The 23,024-nt window shown below is 33.4% G+C and overlaps 1 protein-coding gene across 6 annotated transcripts in view; it reads right to left on the bottom strand.

Annotated features, from left to right (window-relative positions):
- CEP290 (centrosomal protein 290) overlaps positions 1 to 23,024 on the bottom strand; it is a 54,117-nt gene that overhangs the window by 885 nt on the left and 30,208 nt on the right. For 3 of the 6 annotated variants that reach the window (XM_068667695.1, XM_068667679.1, XM_068667686.1), the window contains 23 exons: positions 21,955 to 22,410; positions 20,680 to 20,844; positions 20,337 to 20,444; positions 20,113 to 20,247; positions 19,310 to 19,576; positions 18,465 to 18,572; positions 17,699 to 17,895; positions 16,844 to 17,057; positions 16,497 to 16,634; positions 16,190 to 16,411; positions 15,490 to 15,612; positions 14,013 to 14,158; positions 12,918 to 13,073; positions 12,182 to 12,305; positions 9,884 to 10,015; positions 9,529 to 9,615; positions 7,702 to 7,866; positions 7,245 to 7,367; positions 6,749 to 6,921; positions 3,161 to 3,302; positions 1,345 to 1,418; positions 1,109 to 1,212; positions 159 to 265 (listed from right to left, as the gene is read on the bottom strand). In XM_068667695.1, the coding sequence (XP_068523796.1) occupies positions 159 to 265; positions 1,109 to 1,212; positions 1,345 to 1,418; positions 3,161 to 3,302; positions 6,749 to 6,921; positions 7,245 to 7,367; positions 7,702 to 7,866; positions 9,529 to 9,615; positions 9,884 to 10,015; positions 12,182 to 12,305; positions 12,918 to 13,073; positions 14,013 to 14,158; positions 15,490 to 15,612; positions 16,190 to 16,411; positions 16,497 to 16,634; positions 16,844 to 17,057; positions 17,699 to 17,895; positions 18,465 to 18,572; positions 19,310 to 19,576; positions 20,113 to 20,247; positions 20,337 to 20,444; positions 20,680 to 20,844; positions 21,955 to 22,410 (3,666 nt within the window). Of the gene's footprint in view, positions 1 to 158; positions 266 to 1,108; positions 1,213 to 1,344; positions 1,419 to 3,160; positions 3,303 to 4,488; positions 4,590 to 4,654; positions 5,074 to 6,748; positions 6,922 to 7,244; positions 7,368 to 7,701; positions 7,867 to 9,528; positions 9,616 to 9,883; positions 10,016 to 10,051; positions 11,630 to 12,181; positions 12,306 to 12,917; positions 13,074 to 14,012; positions 14,159 to 15,489; positions 15,613 to 16,189; positions 16,412 to 16,496; positions 16,635 to 16,843; positions 17,058 to 17,698; positions 17,896 to 18,464; positions 18,573 to 19,309; positions 19,577 to 20,112; positions 20,248 to 20,336; positions 20,445 to 20,679; positions 20,845 to 21,954; positions 22,411 to 23,024 lie in introns of those variants that run through there. The other 3 variants (XR_011091412.1, XM_068667704.1, XM_068667718.1) reach the window with 3 other exon arrangements.

Below are 23,024 nucleotides of genomic sequence, written 5' to 3' on the forward strand. Positions count from 1 at the left end.
GAAACAGCAAATTAATGAACAACAAAATCTGCTTTATAAATATAATGCTTAGAAATTGAGGTGTTGTTTTAGTGTTAGTTTGGATATCAAATAGCTCTTTCTAGCCACCCATAATTTTGCAAAGGATGCTTTTGCCAAGAATAATCTTAACAACTCACCTTTAATTGCTGTTTTTCTAATTCTGAGGCTTTTAACTGTGCCTGGAGGTCAGCTACATCTGTCATTCCCTTGTCGTTTTTATCCTTCTCAACAATTTCATTATGTCCTGCAAAAAATGTGGACTTGATAGGAAATTAAGGTAATGATAATCAATCACATGAACAATTTTGTTACAGTAGGTTTGCTTTTCTTGAAAGTTGAAACAGTAGAAGTGTGTAAACGCAACTGTGACCAACAACCACCGAAATACATAATATATATTATGGAATATGATTCTTGGGACTAAATGCAATACTGCCTTAGTCAGTGTAGTAGCACACTTCTGAGAAATACAATATTCAGTTTCTCTGAATTAAATGCAGGAATTTTTGGAAGTTACATAGTTTAAGGATCTTAAACTGTATTCATGATTTTAAGAGTGCTTTTCTGTTTTTGTCCCTCCTCCCCCCCCCCCAGTGTTATGGCAGTGCACTGCTCTGCAGTGCTCTCCACGTCCTCCTTTGTTTTCGCTATGGGACTGATGCCTGCTAACTCTTAAATCATTCCACATACCTGGAAATGGACACTTCTCTGGCAGCTTGGAGCCTTAGGCAAGAGGAGTAGGGAGGATGGTTTCAATGAACGACAAACCTTACAAACAGTCTTCTGAGGTTTATGAGGTAAATGGTAGCGTGAAATACCCACTTTCTTGGGATAGGAAATCTTGCAAAGATTCCATTTTCTTGTTAGGCTGGATCTTTCATTATAGAAAATTTTTACTAATACTCCCTATAAAAAGGCTGTGTATTCAAAGATCAAAGACCTTAATCTGCTCCAGTTTATGGTACTTCAGCATTAATAGAATCCAGATAATTCTGTGGATTTATTACCATCTAGCACACATTAATTAAAAACTGTTTTAGGCCCAAAATACATGAAGATCTTTATTAGAGATACTAAAAGAGATTACCAGCTGCAGGACCTTCACTTGTATACGTATGTATGTGGTGCTTATAGTTTTCCACCTGGTGAGCTAGTTCTGCTTTTTCTTTCTCTAATTGATTATTAGTTGATCTGGAATATAAAATAATTTTAGAATTTTAAAAAATCATCATAATGTTTCAGAATATCTAGTAATATAAATAAAAATTCCTTCTGTTTCTTGATCATTCTTATTTCATCTATACTGTCCGAGGAATACAGTACCTTAAAAGCTGAAGCTCCCTGATGAGGCCTTGTTCTGTCCTTGCATCTTCAGAAAATTGTTTGAGAAACTCAATCTTAAGACAAGTTAAAAAAAAAAAAAAAAAAGTCTTAGTCTTGAAAACAGTATCCACAGATACTGCAGTTCACATGGGATCACGGAATTACTTCTCTTTGGCATAGCTTAATAAAATAAATGAAAATACTGCTAACAGTAAATTTTAAATATATATTATGGATTATTATATAAAATATTAAACAATGGTACAATGGTCTATTATATAAACATATTATTATATACATGTCTATATAGACATATACATGTCTATTATAAATACTTTTTCCCCTTACTACTACTTGAGTACAAAGGGGGAAAAAAATGTTTACCTACTATCATTTTCTGCAACGCTTCTAGTTATTTACAGTACTCTTAAAGCTAGTACAGGTTAGTGCTGTATATTTCATGAAAGGTAAAGAAAGAAGTAAGTATTCACAAGCCAGATTTACAAAAAAAAAAAAAAAAGTTAGACACATGGATAAACCTGAGGATAATTTATAGATATGCTTAAGAAAGTGATATACATAAAGGTGCATAAAAATACTACCAACATGCTTATTTGAGTGTATTAAGTATCTGAGTTCCTTTTTAAGCGTGATACAAAAAGTGATTTTTAAATTAAAAAGCAAATGTATGTGATGTTGACTAGAAATGACCCGCAGTCGTAAATTAGAAACAGGTTTCTAAACAGAGGAGTTAGCCTGTGGAAGTGCCTTTCAGTAGAAGTTAGAGGAGGAAAAAGTTAAAGTCTTTCAAATGTGAAACTGGATGTTGTTTTTTTAAATACAATGACAATTTATTAACTCCCATAAGGCTACTGTTAGCAACAGACTTTATTCTACTGTCTAAAATTCTTTGACAGTCTCCATTTTGAAACGGAGTTAACCTTGACCACAGGCCATCATCTACATTTGAGACACAAAACAAACCTTGAAGTGTGATGCCCCAGAGTCATACCACATAATAAAATAGTCTGTTTTTTGTTGTTTTTTTTTTTTGCTGTTGGTATATGCTTTATGTTAATAATTCTGATTTTAAACTGAAAAGTGAAACCAAGCAAAGCTTTACAAAATAATTGTTTTACAGAACTCCACTCTAAGTTCTGCTTATTGAACAAGCTTACCTGCTTTGATAATATATATGACTTTATATTGAAAATTCCTTGTATCAATACTTTACTCTGAAAATGGCCAATGCAAGATAGAAGCTAATCTAGGTGGATAGTGCTAGGACTAAATGTCTGACATACTTGAAGTTCAAAATCTTACAGATCTTTCCAAAGATACCTTAGTTTAAAATTCAAGAATTCTTCCATGTGCCAAATATATTTGTAGGACTTACTAAGGTCTGTGTGTAAGATGCCATATTAGAAAGAGATATGAAAATCCCTTTTAGGGACTCAGTCCCCCCAAAATGACCTGGAAGAAGGTCATTTTGGTTCTGGTGGCAAATTCAATGTGCTGACCAAGCTAGAATGATTTTAAGACAACACGAACCCTCTATGCTTACAGGCTTCAAATGATCAATGCAACTAAAATAAAACTACAGAGAAATATTATTTCCCCAGTAAGTGCAAGTCATAAATATATACTGGTAATATGTAGTAAACCTTATTAATCCTGAAGTATCTAAATGTACAATTACGGCATTTTAGACTGAAAAAAACCTCATGGGCTAGAGAATAAATAATATACTCTGCCACTATAGACGTTAGAATGAAATTAATCTGTTCTCAGAGTCATCTGGCTAGAGTTTACTCACTTGTTCTTTCAGATCTTTTAAGTTTTTATCAGCATTATGTTCACGTTCTATTGCCTCCTGAAGCAGCTGTTTAAGGTTAGTAATGCTTTCGTTTTTTTTAGCAATATCCATTTCCAGTTCCTTCAACTTTGTTTCCTGCATCCTGGTAAAAAAAAAAAAAAAAAAAAAAAAATCCCACATATATATATATATATATATATATATATATATATATATAATACATATATATATTAAGAGAGAGATAAGAGCAAAAGCTATTGCATTTGCAGAAATAGAGATTAAAATATTCTCACATAGATGAAATGCTGTAAAATGCATTCTAAATGTTTGGAGCAGAGGCCTAGAAATAATTACTGGTCCTGTTTATAAGCAAGCTGAATGACCACAACAAGAAATGCTTTTTTGTGATTTTTGAATAAAAAGGCTCTTCCACGTGTTCCATTGTTGCTGACCTTACTTTGTTTCTTTACCAATAACGGCCTGGAATCTTTCTATTGTACTGCACATATATCCCAGCCTACCCCCTACTAAAAACATGCATGTCTTTTACTGCACTCAGCTGATGCAGTGGTGTGCATGGGTCATGTCTCAATTCAGTATCATACGTTTATAGTATTATAAATTAAAAATGTATGGAAATTATGTACTGAGAAAAAGTTTAATACAGATACAGGAAATGAGGAATCCAACAGAAAAAAAAAGTTCTACAGTAAATGATGTTTTGCCCTGGAGTAACCATAGTCTGAGAAAGATTCCATTTTCTTTGAGACATACAAGACTACAAAAATGGTTTTGTAGAATCACTGAAATGTCAGTTGGTAAGCTCCTCTGGAGGTTACCTAATCCAACTCTGAAGAGGCTTTTCAGGTAGTGATAGTCTCCAGTACCTTGCTACCTGCCAAACAGTAGAATGCCAAGGATGAAGTTTTCCCTGGATGAAACTTTTGGATGATGCCCTGTCAAGGATCTTTTACTACCATGTAAGTGCTTTGGAAAACATGCGTGTGAGGTAGACTGCATGATGAAACGCAACAATGAGATTCTCTAGGTTAGCTTTTCTAGGTTGATGTTATTCATTTACTTTAAAATCATGTTAATCTCAAAGCATGTTAAAGCAAATAAAAATTTTTACTCACACCACTTGAAATAGTCAAGTAGAATTAATTAGTCACTATACACACTCACACCTACCTATATTAACCAAAAAGAATTAGGCACAAATGTTTTTCAAGGAGATAAGCTAAAAGAAAAACTATATTCAAACTATATATTGGGTTGATAATTGTAAGAGATTAAGTTGTGTTTTAGCATTGGAAAATTCCACTAACCTTGCATATTCAAAAGTGATTGTGTAGGCATAACACTGGGGGGTATGTTAAGCAGGTAAGGGGACAATGAAGGTCCCACTGTCCCAAAGTACGGAGGATGGCTAAGAAAAACAAGCAGTTGCAGAATCAGAGAAAAAAAAAAAAATATATCATGGGCCCCTCGAGTCACAAGGAAAAAAAAGGGAGGGGGAGGAAGAGGAGAAATTGACAAGGTAAACTTGGTGAAATAAAAATCAACACATGGTATAGTAACAAGCATCAAGTAGCTTGTGAACCTGTAGTACTGAGCCAATGAGGAAAAATCAAGCACTGGGTAACAGGGAATAGAAGGTTATGATACACGTCTGCTGTGTGCTCCTACTTGCAGGACGCCCGCCCTTGCAATCGTGAATAAAAATGTTAGTTCACTGAGATCCTTGCCTGAGTCTGTGTTTCTGGCTGCAGATTGTTTCTCACATAATGCTAATGCAAGCTGTTAAGGGCCTACCATCTTCACTGCATGATCCTGTTCTTCCTGTGGCTGGCAGCCAATTTCCCCCAGTAATATGGCTGTCACCTGAGCTTGCATGAAGACATTCTACATCACTGCAGAGTTAGGAGGAAAGGGGAAAAAAAAGAACAGCTTTCTGAAGTCTCAGTGAAGTGAAATACCTCAGCCAACACGTCAGAGAAGCCACCAAAATGCTGCCAACAGATTCTGTGGGAGTGCAAAACTAAGAAGTGGGTAAAATCACGGACAGCAGCAGAGAGACTAAAGCTCAACAGCTATCTGACCTCGCCTGCAATCAGACAAGTTTCTTTCTGTTTTGCAGCATGTGAGCTTACTTTGTCCTGAGGTCATCCCTGGATAGTAGTATTTTTCTGCAAAAATTTGCTCTCTTCCATTCCTATGCAGGACAGAGGGTGTTTCTTAATAGCATAAGCAGTGTTTCAGTTTCTTGTCCTTTTAGACATGCCAGTACAAGAGATAACACCCAATTCAAAATTCTTGCCTCAAGGAGGGATAAAATTCTCCTTTATTCTCTGTTTTCATGTGAATGTATATTATATCAAACTTCATATTCTGTATCAATGTGTTCATTGTTAAACATGCCAGTGAGAGACCTGACTAGCCTCCTTGGGTGTAGCTCATTTTTGAAAACAGGTATAAGCAGTAAAGCATTTTGGACTGGCAATGGTTTTGGGCTGACTGTTCCCCAAAACACTTTCTGTAAACAAAGCACAAAACAGTACTGAACAGTTTGTTTCTATGAAATAAAAAAAATGCAATTAAAGTAGTTCAGGCTGTCGAGTTAAGATGTTCAGCCTTTAAAAGCAGGTTGTCATAGAAAAAGCATCTGAACTACGTGCAGAAGTACTGACAAAATAATACAGCATGCATAAGTTGAAATGTAGAAACTGGTGTCATAAAACCATTTTCTTTAGTGTGTTCTACCCTCAGTGATGCAAGTGGTACCTGAATTTTAGAACAACTGACAGGTAGCTTTCAGGTAACTGACTGGTAAAGATTTGTAAACATTTGCTATTATTAGCAAAGCAAAAGTGACTTTTGATTCTGATTTCAAAGTCTGAATTCTAACTACAAATTTAGGAGTTGACAATTCCCACAATTCTTTTTATATATACTGTAAAAGATGATCCAATGCTAGTCTCTGAATTTTTCTCCTTTCTACTACAATTAACAGGACCACCTGGCTGACTGCAACTTGCTTTCAGGGCCTCCAGAACACATATGAGGGATCTTTAGCACAGGTCCCAAGGAGCACGGAAATCCCAGTGGGCTTCCTAACAACCTCTGCATGTTTACACGGTTAAATGTAGATAAATAAATGCAGCCATGCTGGAAAATGCAGTCTGTGGGACTCCTTTTTTTTTTTTTTCTTCCCCAGGTTGCTATCTTTGTGGTAAGGTACTGAAATATATGCTTTTTATATTCAGCAAAAATGCTGATATCACTCCACAAAGCACAAAGACACTACATTTGAGTAGCAAGGAACACAAAATATGTCTTCTACCAAAACTATACAGGAGTCTACAGCTGATGGGAAGAAAGAGGAAGGCCAGTACTTAAGGATGGTAGCACTCTGCTGGATTCATATCAGAGATCCATATACTAATTCTACATACTAATATAGAACCAGAAAATAATATTAAAAGTATCTTCAAAAGAGGAAAGAAAAATTATGAAAATGAAAGCCTTTTTTTTTTTTTTGCTAATACTTAAAGAGGAATGAAAAAGAACTTAATTCACAATTCCTACCTTGTTACAACAACTGAATTGCTGCTTTTCCTGTCAGCTTCATCAAGCTGAGGGCCTGTGTTCTCAGCCAAATTTAGTCTCTTAATGGCTTCCTCCAGCTGTATGGTTAACTTCTCATTTAATATCTCCAAGTTATTCTTTGCTATTCGGAGCTTCTCTCCACTGTCAGCTTCCTATTGTTCAATAAAAACAAAGTTTTATAAAATAGATAACCTCCTACGAAGCACTGGGTTATCTAAACAGATGGTGAGAGAGATTAAGCACTGATGGTGTATCCTAGATAGATGGTATCTCAGATCACCAGCACTAAAACTTACACATACTCTAATGTCCTGTTTCTTGGATGTCTCCTCTCCACATATAATTAAGAATTTGGTCATGGCAATACTAATACTAAGAAAAGCATCTATTTCATTTCAACCATTTTTTAAAAAGTAAGACAATTACCACATCCAGTAACTACTGGAAATAAAGGGATACGTTACAATGATCATACCTTCTTCAGCTCTTTTCGTAGCCTCTCATTTTCAGTAATGACTTTTTCCATTCCTTTTGTTCTAGATTCGTAATGCATGCTCAGCTGTCCCCCCAGATGAAGTTTCATTTTTTCCATTTCAGACTAAATAGTAAACAGTTTGTTAAAACACATATATATTACTTAGTAGAAAATTTCCAATTTCCATTTTTAAACCACATCAGAGTTTGCACACCTATCTAGCACACTATATTTCATCATGTTTAAATATATTCTTAAGATAAAAATTACCATTACATAAATCATGCAGTATATTATTCTAAAATGAAGTTTTGATTTTGTATTCTACAAGTTTCATATTTGATATATTGGCAACACTTCTGTACTAATCAATGTCAATAATGGGCCTGCTGTTAAAGTTTCCCACTATAGTATATAAGCTGCTATCTAAATACAGTTATTTAATATGAATCGGTACCTTTAACTTCTCATTTTCCTGTTCAAGACCAAGTAATTTCACATTAGAAACCACAGCTGGAGTTTTTTTCAGATCTTCATTTTCCCTTTGGAGTCTCTCTACAACCTTTTTCATCAAACCAATTGTTTTTTCCAGTTCTGGAATTGTCTTTCCACTTCTACCAGCCTGTGCAGAGGGGAAAAACATAGTGAGGTAAATACTTCAAGTTAACATTCTGAGATGCTCCAAATCATGTTTTACAGCATGTTTTTCCACTGCTTTCTATTTGTTGAAAAGTTGTCATAGTTTGTGTCTTGAATCATAAAGTTCTTGCACACTTACTTCCCTGAAAAGTCTAGTGATATATTTACTCCCAAGGTAAACATATCAGCTCTCTCATTTCCTGTTACCTAAAAAAGCTGCAGTTAAGTCCAAAAATTTGCTGTATTTTATTAAATAAAGTGAAACACTATGAAAATAAATCAAAGTACTCAAGTTTTTATTGTAGAGCAGTTTCCTGATCCAACTGACCATGCTTAAATGCTAACACTGTCTAAAGAATAAAGAAAAAATAATGACTGTATGGGAGCTTGACAGAGTAAGGTGGCCCTTTTTTTAGCAACGATATTTCTACTGGATTAGAGTGACAGAACTACAGCTTAAAGCACAAGTAAATAAATAATAATAATAGTAATTAATTAATTAACAATAAAATTCTCTATTTTTCTTCTTCCACTGCATTCATTTATAACGTAGATAAACTGTTAAAGGGTGTTCAAAAGCTTTTATTTTCTTATATTCTTTGTGGCAATGGACTCCCTCAGCAATAATGATTTAACAATGCCACTGTTTCTAGTTCTGGGGCCATGAAGTACCTCCTATTCTTTCTACAGAGATAAAAACCACAGTATAGCAGAAAATAGGGATGAATTTAGTACTAGGAACTCTCCATAAAGCTACGTAGTGAGCACATTTTGAAAGTGAGAATTACATTACTTCTCTAGAAGCACTGAAGGAATTTGGAGGTTTTTCATGGTACATTGCAGAACTAAAGAAAAATCTTTAGTTTGTGTCTGGAAAGGAAGGAAGATTTAAAGTTTGCTGCCTCCTCAGAACCTCTGAATGAAGCAGTTTTATAAAATGCCTTATCCAAAAAATACCACTGCATAATAGTGAGCCAAATACACAAGCAGTCCCTGCAATGTACAAGAAAAAGAATGGGAAATACAGTTTTTTACAGAAACAAAACTCATTCTCCTTGTATACCTCAAAAGCTACAAAGACTCTTCCTTAAGTCTGCTTACTTTAGGAAGCACAGGCCACACAAATAGATTGACAAGTCAGTGACAGGAGAGGCACTCAGCATACCTGAAGCATTTTTCCATTAACTTTTAAAATATTTGCTCCATTAAAATATTTGAGTAAAATTGAAGTGTCATCTTGTATAGTAAAAGAAACAACTTCACTAACAATAACTTACACTTTCTAACAGCTGCATCATATCAAACTCCTACCTTTTTAAATCATAAATCTGTATTACATATTTACATAAATACATTAATATAATTTTTATTACCACAGCTGTAAACTCCTATTTTTGGTACAAATACATTTCTGAAAATAGCTTTAATGCAAATGACAAAACTAGGCCACAATAGTTCAAATATTGTAGCTCTGTTCCCTCTGACTGAATTTCATTAATTTATTATAACACTTTAACAATACAAGTAAGAACAATGCCTTTTTTCTTTCAGACGATTCCAGGTAATTTAGCTTTAATAAAATGTTTATATTTTTCATATTTTTGTTTAATATAATATTGATGAAAAATGCTGTTATGATACTTACCCCTCTAACATTGCCCAGTTTTCGTTCAAGATCTGCTTTCTCCTTTTTGAGAAGTTCACACATTTCTTTTAAGTCACCCACTTGGTCCTCAAAAAAACAAATTGATAAGCACCTTATTTATTTAGATTTCAAACTGAAATGAACAGTAACAAAGTTACTATTGGCTTACTTTGAAAAAAAATAATAATAAATTAATTTCACATTGCAATGACATTTTTCATTGTTTCTACCAAGCTTTCTCATCTTGTGTAAAAACACTAATAGTATGTACAAAAAACAAAAAAAAACAGCTTATTTTTAAGAGACCCCCTAACCTGTGCCAGGTTAAAGTGGACAAAAGGTAAAGAGATGTTACCTTTAGTCTTGGCAAATCTCTATTGGCCTGCTCTAGCTGGAATCTTAGCTCAACATTTTCAGATGATAATCTTAAATTTTCCTTTAGAACATCTTCTCTTTGATATTGATCATTTGATCCTACTCCCGATGTCTTCAGAAAACAGAGGGAAAAGTAAATTATTATTAAATAATAAGACATTATATTGTTGTACCTGTTTGTAGCTCATAAAGAGCAAGAGAAAATAAAAAAGATCAAAACAAAATACTCAAAGAACAGGATACTATCTTTCTGGAATTTATTCACCACTGAAATTTTGTGAAACATAATTGATCATAATTTTATCACCAACTAACGAGATCTACTTGCTTAACCGCTATAGAAAACTTACTAATTAGTATAAACCCATAAAAAAAGTGTCAAACTAGAATTAAGTCTCAATCTGTTGCCTAGAAATAAAGCTCAAAGTCTACAGACAAAAAAGCTACTGAGTATGGTAAGCTTACTGTACCTATGGTAAGCTAAGTACTGTACCTACAAACAGAATCTGATTTTCAGGGCACATTCTGTTTATTAAATACTACATATGGCGTACAAATTTCACTGAAGTCAAACAGATCATAGAGTGAGTTAGTTCCTATGTTTTAGGTCTTTAACCATGGAGACTAGTCATTTCTATTACATAAAGGGTACTTTATATGCCTTATTGCAATTGTAGGTATATGGAAAATTATTACCCAACACTGGTAGCATCTTTTGATAATAATCAGTTTTTGTTTATGTAATTATGTAATTAACCATATAAGCCATTACTCTACACTAACTGACAGAAATCAAGTACTTGCTTCAATATAGCACTTTTTCTAAGTATAACACATTATAAGTTTCAAAGAGCAAAGGTCATAAATTAGCTGCATGCATGATTGTGATTGTAAACTTTCTAAGCTTCTGTCAATTCTATAATTTTGATCTATTTGTGAGCTGACATACATGTAAATTGTGAAAGGCTAGGATTTTCTTTATGGACCACTTTAATATCCCTGCAGAGCTTTCAAGACCACTGCATTATGAAGATCAAACTATTCTAATTCTATGCCATTTCTACAGAAGAAATGCTAGAGGACCACCATAGTATCAAACCTTAGGCATTTCACAGAGTTCTGGGGTCATTACAACTCCCTCTGTACCACTTCGGTAAGTTTCACATTTATTCTCTGGAGTGTGTTGATTCATTTCATTATTGACATTTATTTTTCCTACTTCATAGTTGTTAGCTTGATTAGAAGGCTCTCCTGAATCAGACTGATTGCAGCTCATTCTGTCAGTGCAAGGCTCTTCTACACTTTTTTCTTCATCAACATTTGATTGTTTGCATGTTTCTTGCTTCCTCTCCTGCTCTCCAAATTCCTCATTATTTTTTCCATTTTCAGGTTGGGTTATATTTTCTTTTTTATCACTGTGATTCTCTTCAGCTTTCAATTGTTCCCAACAAATATCTGTGCCCTTGCATTGTCCGTTATCTTCAGGATGCTGTTCAGAAAACACTTCAGCACTTGCATCCTTTGTAGCCTCACAGCCTTCATTAAGCACAATGCATGTTTGTATGCCTGCTTCCTCACCTATTTCATTGCCACCAGTAATTCTAAGATTAGTCTGATGTTTGATTTCATCCCTATTTGAAATAGGTTTCTTTTGAAGGTAATTCAAATACTCTTGTTTACTGATACTGACAGGAACAGAGTTGGTCAGTTCAGTTTGGTAACAACTCTGATTCGAGTTGAAGATAGAATGAAGCATGAAAGGAAAGCAAAAGACAGTAAAACAAAACAGGAAATAAAGAAACATAGGCTGAATTTTTAAATCTGTGTCTTGAAGGATTAAGATAACCTAGTAATTCAATATTTCTAATACAGTAAACTTTATAAAGCAAAACAAACAACAACCAAACAAAAACATCTAATGTAACCAATGTAACTAAAATCCAGCTTAGAATTTTCTCAAACTGCGTATGCTAAATTTTCAATTAATATAGCATATAAAACTAGTCTCTCAGTTGCAGACTTGTGTATACGACAATATATATCCTTTATTTCTTCACATTAGGAAGTTGAGTATTTCATCTTCTACCTGCAGAACACAGAATCTAGAAATTCTTTTTTTTTTTTTTAAACACCATAAATGGAGTATTTCATATCCTGGTCTAGAATGCTATAATCTGAAATAAAATCTGCCAAGTGATACAGAATAGTAAATAAGTAACAATTGTTTTTGTTAAATAGGTGTAATATTTCTAGGTAATATGATTGTATATTAACTTACCGAGGGCCTAGAATATGTCTCTCTTGAATACTGTCTCTGCAATGCATGAAGCTTTTCCTGGAGGTATTGATTTTTTAAATGTAACTCTTCTACAACAGAATCTCGTGGGATTGCTTGCTGTGTTCTACATATAAAAATGAATGAAGCCAGAATAAACACATGGCTATTTCTATGCAGAAAACCATCCCTTTATGTAAAACAAACATGAACTTCTCGATTGCTGGACAAAATTTTCTAATATTAATGGACAGAATTTTCTAGTATTAATGGACTAGTTATACTAAATCAGCCACATACACAATTTCAACTAATCCCCATGAATCGAGAGTATCTATTTTGGGAAAAGCAATCTGCTCTCTTGAGATGTGTACAGCTTCTATTACCGTGGCACAACATCCACCGTTATAACAGATAGAGTGATTATGAATACACTCCATAATTGCAATTTCTTAGCTCCAGTATCTTTCCCCAACTTGGGATTAGAACTACAATTTTACATAAAACGAACTATGTTTTTCATATTATTTAACGTTTGGAATAACAAACCATTGCTGCATATTCTCTGAACATGCATAACTTATCTCTACCAGCTTTAAGTTTTCTCATCACAGACTCAAAGAAGGGCTTTTGCAACTTGGTCTGTTTTTTCTAATTGTATCAGTTGATATCTTTCCTTAGATTTTTTTTCTCATTTAGATTTCTTATTTTTTATAGATTCTTTTGAAATGCCTCTCACCTCATATGAGCAACTTCATTTTCTAAATCTAGATTCCGTTTTCTTAGTTCTTCCAGCTCTTTTTCAGTCTCTGAGGCTCTTACTCCAACAACACGGTCAACAGTGACACCAGTAGTTTTCAGTTTCTTCTGTAGAGTAATTTTCTCTTTTTCAGCCCTGCAACATCCAGTAAATTTGCATCTAAAACTTTATTTACTGACTTGCTTTCTTTAGAAGAAAATATTTTCCATCTTAAAGAATCCACACCTACTATTTATTTGCTCAGTATACTACACCCCTTTTTCTTGTTTATTATGGTTACCGTACAGATAGACACAGCTTTACAAATAAATAAATAATATAAATAAAGAAATTACAAATATTAGAAAAAATAGCAAACGTGAAGTTAGCAGCATGCATGTCATAAATCACTTGGTCTCACCTGTGTTTTATGTGAAATTCCTGAAAGATTTGGTAAGAATGCCAATTTGAAGCTGTTTCAAACCACAATCTAACAATGGCTATGACTACCATCATCATTTGGTCGTGATCACCAACCATCATTACTACGTATTTTATTTGTAAAATCCTGCCATTACTGTACTGAAGTAAACTTAACTTTCATGGAGGCCATGCATATATATGGTGGTTGGTTTTATTTGTTATTTTTTATTTTTGTCGTTGTTGTTGTTTTAAAGTTTTCTATCTCATAATGCTAGAACTGTTAGTACTGCAGTAACACAGCACATGACAGTAGCAGCGCATCCAGTCCTAGCAGTCTGATGAAATAACACAGTGTAAGAAACAGCCTGTCTTCATGAAACTGTTACTTTTTTCATGGAAATAACAGAACAGTATATATGTGAAGCATAATAAAGATCTTAAATTAGTTTTATTCAGAGGCTGTTTCTTCTAAATACGGTTGTCAGCTTCTACAAGTATATACTAAAGGAGTAACTTGCTACTTGAAAATTAATTTATTCTTTTAATCTCAATAGCAAGGTCAAATCTAGGCAACAATCTTACAAACATAACAAGCTGTTATAATTGTGTGGCAAACACCTGTATTTCTCTTATGCCATCAGTTTGTAGCTGAATGCATTAAAAACAACTTACTTAGTATAAAGTTCCTTCAATGTACTGAACTGTTTTAACAAAGTATCCATTTCTTTTTCCTTTTCTTTTAGTTTGTTCCGCATCCCTTCCGTTCTGATTTGCCATTTTTTGCTTTCTTCCCATCTAATTATTTCCTCCTTGGAAGTCTGCAAAGCATAAAAACAAATTATGTACTTTTTGATTTTTTTTTAAGTGAACAAACACATTAGAAAACCATACATGATATATTTTTCATTTCTAAATTTAAAACAATAAGCAGTAATTCGGTAAAGAGCAGTCCAACTTGGATACTTTAAACTTGCTGTAGTGACTGGCATATAAAGCTGATGAAGTTTAATGTTATTACAAAATTCATCCTCACCTTTTAATATTCATTTTACAGAAAAGGAGTGATACATTTTTGGAAATTAGGGTTGCTTATGAAATATATCCTTTTAGTTTGAACTACAGGCGAGTAAAAAAGACAGCTTTCCTATGCCAATTTACAGCACATCTATTTTTTTTCTTACAGCTCAACAGGAGTCTATATGCCCTTGCTGCGAAGCTGTACCACTGTTCATTTGATTTTTTTCTACAAGAAATAGAATTTCTGCTAACAATTACAATCATGTAGCTATAAAATGATATATCAATTAAAACCTGTACCTACATGATCACAAATGACTACTGAAAAATCACCTGTAAGCAATTTTTTCATTTGTTTGCTGAACTTTTCCCTTCCTTCAGTTAGTCCCTGTACTATCTTTCCTGTCTTCACTCTAAACAGTTACTGCTACTAAAAAAGACAGAAAGTAAATTATTGCAAAAAGGAAAAAAAAAAAAGTTTGTGAAAAATATCTTTAGACACTAAGCCACAGGTATATAAAAATTCTCCACCTAACTGGAAGTTCAGTCTTAAAATCATATTTAATATTATAAAGAGTCTGAATGTCATGCAAGCATGCTATAACGTTCTAGTATACCCTATGGTTACCATGACAAGCCAGTAATTTGTTACTGATATAGCAAAAGACCAAAAAAAAAACAAAGAGGTAAAATGAACTCGTTTCCAGCAGGTCAGAACCACCTCTAAGTGGAGACTGCTATTGTGAAGAATAATCACTTATGCAGACATCATCCCTTCACAGCTCTTGCTCCCAGGTACTTCATATTTTCATCATTGCACTGATTTCACAAATGTGCGTTTGACATCTCTTACATAATTAATTTCACTGATACCTGTAAAATCTTAGTTTTCTATAATGGATCTTTAATTCTACAAAAAGGGCAGGAAAACATACCAGCACTTAGACTACTGTTTCAGCAGGAGTTGCAACAAAGACCACTGGGAACTTGAAAAAGTGTCTCAAAACTGCTTCTGACCTGATAAAGTTTGGCTGGTTATCTGTTGTTTTTAGAAGCAGTGAGGAGAACTGAACTGCCTGTACTTAAGCTGATGATGTCTTTCAAAGCCACAATCTCAGTATTCATCACATACCTTGTCTTCTTGTCTTCTTACACTTTTTCTTTCCGTTTCTTCATATTTCTTCTCAAGTTCATTTTCCAACTTTTTAACTTTTTTCTGAAGTACATCTGTCAGATTTTGCTCATCAGCTTTGTTCTGAAAAATTATAAACTTTCACCAACTTAAAGTTTAATGACTACTACTTAAGTATTTTTCTCCTCTCAAAAAATAAGGACTTTAATTCCAGTTGGTGGAATTAACTTACAACATAAATGACCTTTTTAAAATTATCTTTACATTACAATACGTCAAGAATTTAACTTTGCATTCTAAACTAAATAATCAGCAAGTAGTTAAATTAAAAAATAAAGTTTAGACAATTATACTGTACACCCTTCTCTTCTGAATGGAGAAATAAGGGCAACCAGGAAGATCACAAAATTCAAACCAACCATTTTTCAAAGAAGCTTTAAAGGTAGAAATTCTACTCTTCAGGCTTTCACATTATTTCAAGGAAAAAAATATTTTTCAGCCTCTTCATTCTATTTGAGACGTAATTCCAACAGCAAAAGGTAATAGCTCACATGTAACCCATATGATGAGCATGCCAAGATTTTTAAGTCAAGTATCAGTTTTAATGCCTGTCAAAGGTACTTACTCTTTCCCCCCAAAACCAGCCTATCTAATGCAGAAACTTGACCAAGATCAAACATTTTTTAAAAATCACTTCTACCTGAATGCTACTGGTAAGTCTCCTAATCCGCTTTTTCAGTTCTTCATTCTCCTTTTCAATTTCATTTTTTTCTCTCATTACTTTAGTGAATGTTTTTTGTTTCTTCTGAAGTTCTTGGTTCAACTCTTCCTTTTCATCTAACAAAGCACTCTCCCTGTTTTTACTTATTTTAAGGTTATCTGTAAGTTTTGAAATTTGATTATTTAATTCCTCTATCTGTGCCTAGAGGGAAAAAATAGTAAAAATAAATAAATCAGGATTAACAGCAATATAACAATGCAATAGAAAGACATTACCTAGTACTCACCATGAGCCCCTTTGTTTCCCTGTCAACAATCTCCTGGACATTCATATATGCCTCTTTTTGTGATGCTGCAGAAATAATCTGCTGTTCAGCATTAGCGGTCATTTCTGCTCGGAGTTCCAAAAGTGCTTTACTCAGAGCCTAAAAATAACCAGTACAAGTTCTTATAAGCAAAGAAGCTGCAAATATGAACATTAAAAAACAACAAAATGCAATTGCATTTTACTATGTCAAATTATGAAACTATATTCTACCTCCCGCTGTACTTATACGTAGAATTCTTAAGTATTAAGCCACATTAAAAATTTACGTTCATTAGTGACATAAGTATGTAATTTTTGATGACTAACTTTTTGCTGCTTCTCTTTCATGCCTAACTGGCTCTTCAGCTGTTCCACCAGGTTTTTCAGTGTTGCTGTGGGTGCTCTATTATTTGCTTCTTTTTGAACTTGTAGTTCAGCTTTTACATTGGCTAATTCCTTCTCCATCTGAGATACCAAGTTCTTCAATCCATTTGCTTCATCTTTCAATTGTTCCACATCAACTGTGTGCTTTTTCTGAAGCCTAATATAAAATAAGAATTAATATATTGATAGTGTACATTGAAATAATTAAGCCAGCAAACTCCAAATAAATAACAGAAGGCACAGTGTTGTATTTTTTACTGTAAAAGCAAATAATAAACAAAAAACTCCTTACCTCTACAAGAATGCCTCCACTTAATAAGAAAATTATACAAGAGTATCAATATAATGAGACAAGAACATTGTCATTCTAATTCCTATCCCTAACTGCAAAGAAAGAATCGTCCTTTTTTTCCCTTTTAAACAGAGGTTAAATTTTAATGAGTTTAAACCCATAAGGCAGCAAGCTCAAGTGGATGGGGGCGGGATGGGGGGCAATCATGACAGCTTAAAAACAACTCATATACCAACTCACTGAATATTTTTTCACTGGATGGCACACAATAACAGAATTGCATTTCTGAAGCCAAGATTTTTCAATATTTTCAGTATTAGCCATAAGGCAGGGCCACAAAAACAAAATAGTTCATATAAATATTTACCAACCATGGTAACAAACTTGAGTCAAAACTTTCAGCCAAACCTGAAATTCAGTAGACATGCTCACTTCAACAGAACTTGTCAGTAACATCAATACATAGCTGACCAACAGTGACTTATGTTAACAGCCTAAAAACTTACTGGGCTCTGATAGTCTCAAACTCCTTGATTTTCATTAAAGTAATTTGTTTTTGCTTCTCTAACTCAGATGATGTTTTCTTCAATTTGCCAACAAGAGAAGCAAGAGAATTGTCCTGTTCTACTACAGTTTGCTCCATTTCAGCTAAACGGAGGAAATGTTTGCTGTTGGGAAGTGATGAAGGCTTTTCCATTAACTCCTGTAAAACAGAACAAATTTACATGATAAACACTTAAAGCTTTAAATCAAAGGTAAGTGTTAGTGATACATTATAAACTCAATCCTAAACATAAACAAGCATTAATATTTATCACGTTTATCTCCTGAGATGCAATTCCTAGTCCACAGAAAAAACAGTAATGCTACTTGGAAATGAACATCCTACATGGAAAAATCTACAGAATAAATGTAGGTGTCGCCTTATCATAAAGTGTCAAGAGAAAACGTGTATTAAAAATGGGTGTATTGCAACCATAGAGTTAATAAAAATAATATAGAAAAAGTACACCCCCCTCCCTCCCCTAGAAGTCTATACATTAGAATATAAAGAATGATACTATATACTAAGGCAGTAACTTTGTTTTTTTATACTTGTCCTCTAATCCACCTATCTTAAATTCTTTCATCAATTTCTCAATTCTCTCTATATCAACCATCCATTCTTTCTTCTTGTCATTATTTACTTGTGACTACAAAACTGTTCTTTTGAGTAACAATTTTCAAAATTTGGAAACGATTTCACTAATGCCATAAATATACACAACTCACCAAAGCAGTCTGTTTGAATTTATTAAGGGAATTGTCTGTACATAACTCTAACTTCTGGTGTAGAACTCTAAGGTCTTCTTCGTGTTTCTTTGCTATTTCCTCTTGTTCCTGTTAGTTCAAAATAAATATGCAACTCTACTCATGCACATTAACCCAGCAATTCATGAAACTGCAGTACCCTTCACATCAATTGCTCAATTATTGATCAGCCTTACTCCCCAAATTTTCCTTTAACTCTTCTGCTTTTTAAAATTATTTTCTTCTTCTTGTTAAACTCAATGACTATACCTTGCAGTTTTAAGCTATATTGCAAGCAGTGTGGTGCAACAGGATAAAAGCTGAAAAGCAAAGTAGTTGCTCCTCACCAACTATGACTACACATAGTAAGAATATAAAAAAGATGCTCTAACACAAGGTTTATATTTTAACAACTTATTTTAAATTACAGTATATTTAAGAAGTATATTTTCCATAAATGCATATCTTTCATATATTTTTCAAATTCACTACAACATGCAGTCCACCAATCCCAGTTGTAAATACTTGAAAATTCTATGAATGTATAATATATGGAGTCTACTTTTCACAGCAAACTTCTAATATTCTTCCTGTCACACTAGTTTAATTCCTAGACCAATACCACATACATAAACCTCTTGACTGAGCAAGTCTCCTTCTTTAAAGAAGTTAAAATATTCTACATGAACTTTCTACAGAAAACAAAAATAGTTCTATTCTCTCTGAGGTAATTTTTTTTTTTTTTTTTAAGATTTCACTAGCAATGAGATTAACAAAGAATCATTAAAGTCTTAAAAATGAAATAAATTTATGCAAAACATAACTACCTCTCTTGCTTTAGCCAGCAAATGTTGGTATTTTTTTAGCACTTCCTCCTTCTGATTTAATCTTGCTTGCATATTTGCAATGGTTTGCTGAGCAATTTTTATTGCGTGATGGTACTCTGGATCATCTTCTTTTTTTCCTAATTCAGCTGTTATTTTCTCTCTTTCTGATGTTGCAGGTAAATGAAGTCTTAGTTCATTTATAACTTTGTCTCTTGATAAGATATTTTGTTCAGCTTTCCACAAAGCAGTTTCCTTTTCTTTTAATTTCTAGAACCAAAGGCAGTTATTGCATTTACAGAATTCAAATGCTGAAAAAAGATCTTACTTTTTAAAAAAATATAGCAGAAAGATTTGTCTAAATGGACATCATCAGAGGGCTTTTTGCATTCAGTTTTGGCTGTATGGAATTACTACTACATGAAAAAAGTCCCACGGTGTCTTTTGCTTACGCACTTATGCAACCCCAGTTTGTGCTATCAAAATTAAGAAGGTGGTGTTTTTAAGATTGCTTAAGAACCACGAAGTATCTAAAGTAAATTTAACTAGATACAGTCACCTGAATTTTGTACAGCAAGAGCATCCTACCTTACTAAAGGACCGATCTAAATGTTCCCCAGTAGGTTGTTCCAATGGAAAAAATAACACAGGACTAAAAATAAATCTGTTATCTACATTCTCTCTGAGTTAAAGTACTTATAAGGGAATTGACATATTTGATGGACATTTATAAAAGGATATTTGCTACATAAAAAAAAAAAAATACAACCTTTATCCTTTATATGATAATTTATTCATTTTATTACCTCCTCTAGCGATTTGCAGGTTGCCCTTGTTTCTACGATTATTCGAATATGTTCCCGAATCTTTCTCAAAGCCAGCTCAAGTTGTTGTGGAAGAGGCAAATTAGGGTCCGGAACTGATCCTGTGGCTTCTTCTAACTGTACAGAAAGATTCATATCCCTGTTATCTGACAGCTCTGAAACATGTTCTTCTCAGTTTATTTTTAGTTAACTCAGTGTTTGTGTACCTTTAGAGCTGTACTAAGGATTTCATTTTGCTGATGATCATATGCATCTAATTGGCGCTGCAATTCTACTTCCCTCTGGTCCCAAGCCATTTGCCTTTCTTCATGAAGCTATAACAAATGTTTGATAATGACATTTTATTTGTTTAAGTCAATGGGGATTTTATAACCAACTTGAAAAGAAAGAAGAGATATCAAAGTGTAAAATACTTTGTGATATTAGAAAGAATTAATGAACCAAGAAACAAACATCTATGTTACAAATAGTATTACAGATTTTTTTTTTAAATCACTTAATAAAATAAGGAATATGCTGTTTTTTCTAATAGCGTGCAGAAACACATACCTTGTTCTGCTGCACAATTTCTTCTTCCAGATTATTGATTGTACATTCGTATTCTGAAATTATATTATGCAAATACTTTATCTCTTCCTTTTGCTTGAGTAACTCTCGATTGAGTTTAAGTTCCTGCAGATGGAGTTCCTCCATCTTCAAATGCCATTCTATGACCTAATAACAAATGATAGTATTATAATAGTATTATAATTTACCAAGCTTACAGGCTGCCTAGTTGCAGCTACACTCTGATTTTGAGGCAGGAGAGCACCTATCCTACCAAGAGAAAGAAAGAGGTTCTTCCTTTTTAAGCTTCTTCACTTCCCTTGAGTGAGGAGGCATTACAAGTCTATTAAACTGCAAAAGGAATGGCTGGAAAGTGTAGCAGACAGTTGGAGAGGCAAAATATTTCCCCTACACTATCAAAAGAACTCTCTCTCATCACAAATAATTTTCATATGACCTAATCGAGTTATAGTCTACGCATCTGTCCAGACTGAACAATTAAAAAAAAAAATACAACAAATCTGTATATCTTTTATAAAACAGAAGTTTTTCGAAACCATTACAAAACTGCAGAAAAGAAGAAAGTATTCAAAAACACACATGTACTAAGAATAACAGACATATTTATGTCGAACTGCACCCAAAATAACTTTGAAGACTGTCTTTTAAAACATGCCACTAAAGCAATTGCTTACATGCAGACATCCTTAATTGTGACAGAAAAAACAACAAAAAAAAACACATTATATACTATGCAGGTATCTGGAAGAGAAGTTAGATAGCCTTATTCAAATTGCAAGACAACATTGCCTACAATAGCAAAATAAAATTAAGCAGAATTACATGGGTATAATAACGTTTCTCACCATGCTTCCCTGGGATTTATTTAAAATACATGGATTTGTAAAGATTTAAATGCAAGCTCTTGGAACAGAACTTCAGAGTATTACTCTGTGTTTAATTTAATTTAGTGCATAATTTAACTCATAATTTAATTCAATTTTATTTAATTCACAGTAAGTGCCTACTTCCTATGCCACTTACATAGGCACAGAAGAAAATTAGTAAATCTCACTGTACTGATTTTTACATGGCAAATAACTAAAGATGTTATTACTTTTTTAAAATAGGAAAGGCAAAAAATGATACCTGTCACCATGTATTCTGAAATCATTAATTTCTCCATTAAAACAGAGATTTAGAAAACACACTGAAATGAAATTTGGTTTAAACGCACATGAGATTAACAAAGCTATTGAAAGTTTTAAGACAGAGAACCTTTTGAGCTCCTCTTGTATCCTTCAACGCAATTAATAATTCTTCTAAACTTTTCAGCTTTAACTCCACCTCCAGCGCTCTGTTTTCTGCATTTCGACGCTCCTGCTGGGCATGCTGAACTTCTTCTAGGATCTTTAGTTTGTCGTTCTGTAGCTGAATCATTGTTTTAGAGAATTTTTCTTGTTGTATTAAAGGCAGAGCACCGCTAAACTGTCGCCGCAAAGACTGAACTGTCTGTCGTAGATGTTTGGCTCTATTTCTTCCTTCCAGTCGGGCAAAATACAGGGCTTGTTCTTTCTCATCAAGTTTCTGCTCTAAACGTAGATTATGGATCTCCATCTTCTGTAGTTTCAATTTTAGTGTCTCTAGCTTGCCTACAGCAATGGATTCACTGCCTTGAAGGGCTATGATATGCTGATGCAGTTTTGCAATAACTGTTTTTTCATCTGACTGTGCCTAAGAATCAAAATATAGAGCAAAATTATTTTTTCATTGTAAATATGTGAATGAAGTGTACTTATAAAAAAGCTATTATTTTTTCTGTATTTTAAATATTGCATGTATTTTTTCCTACAGATAAGAACAAGAATTAGCCTTTAAACATAGGTTTTTATTTTTCCACTCTTGTTTCTACATCCACGTTATAAACAGAGATTTTCACATAATGATTGTAAAAATCATCTCTTTCCAAAATACCAGAAATCGGGAAAGAAAAGCATACCCAGAATTAGGAAATGTAATGCCATAAAAGCTGGTAGAAGTGTTGTGTTTAGGGACTAAAACCATTCCAGAACATGGAAACAATCCCAAGAAATTGTTTTAGCTAACAACAAAACAAAATTATGTTTTGTTAATATAGCTTAATCTTCAAGATTCACAAGTCACTGACTGTCTTGTAAAGAACAAACAAATAAACAAAACACCATTATCAAATTTTCCTGGTTTTATATATAAAGACTCACCACAGGACCAAAGATCATTAATTATATATAAATATACCAATACACCGAGATAACATGGAGAAAAGCTCAGGATCTTTTTTTTTTTTTTAATAGCTATGCAACTAAAAA

The sequence above is a fragment of the Anas acuta genome, chromosome 1, assembly GCF_963932015.1.
Source record: "Anas acuta chromosome 1, bAnaAcu1.1, whole genome shotgun sequence".
Lineage (NCBI taxonomy): Eukaryota > Metazoa > Chordata > Aves > Anseriformes > Anatidae > Anas > Anas acuta.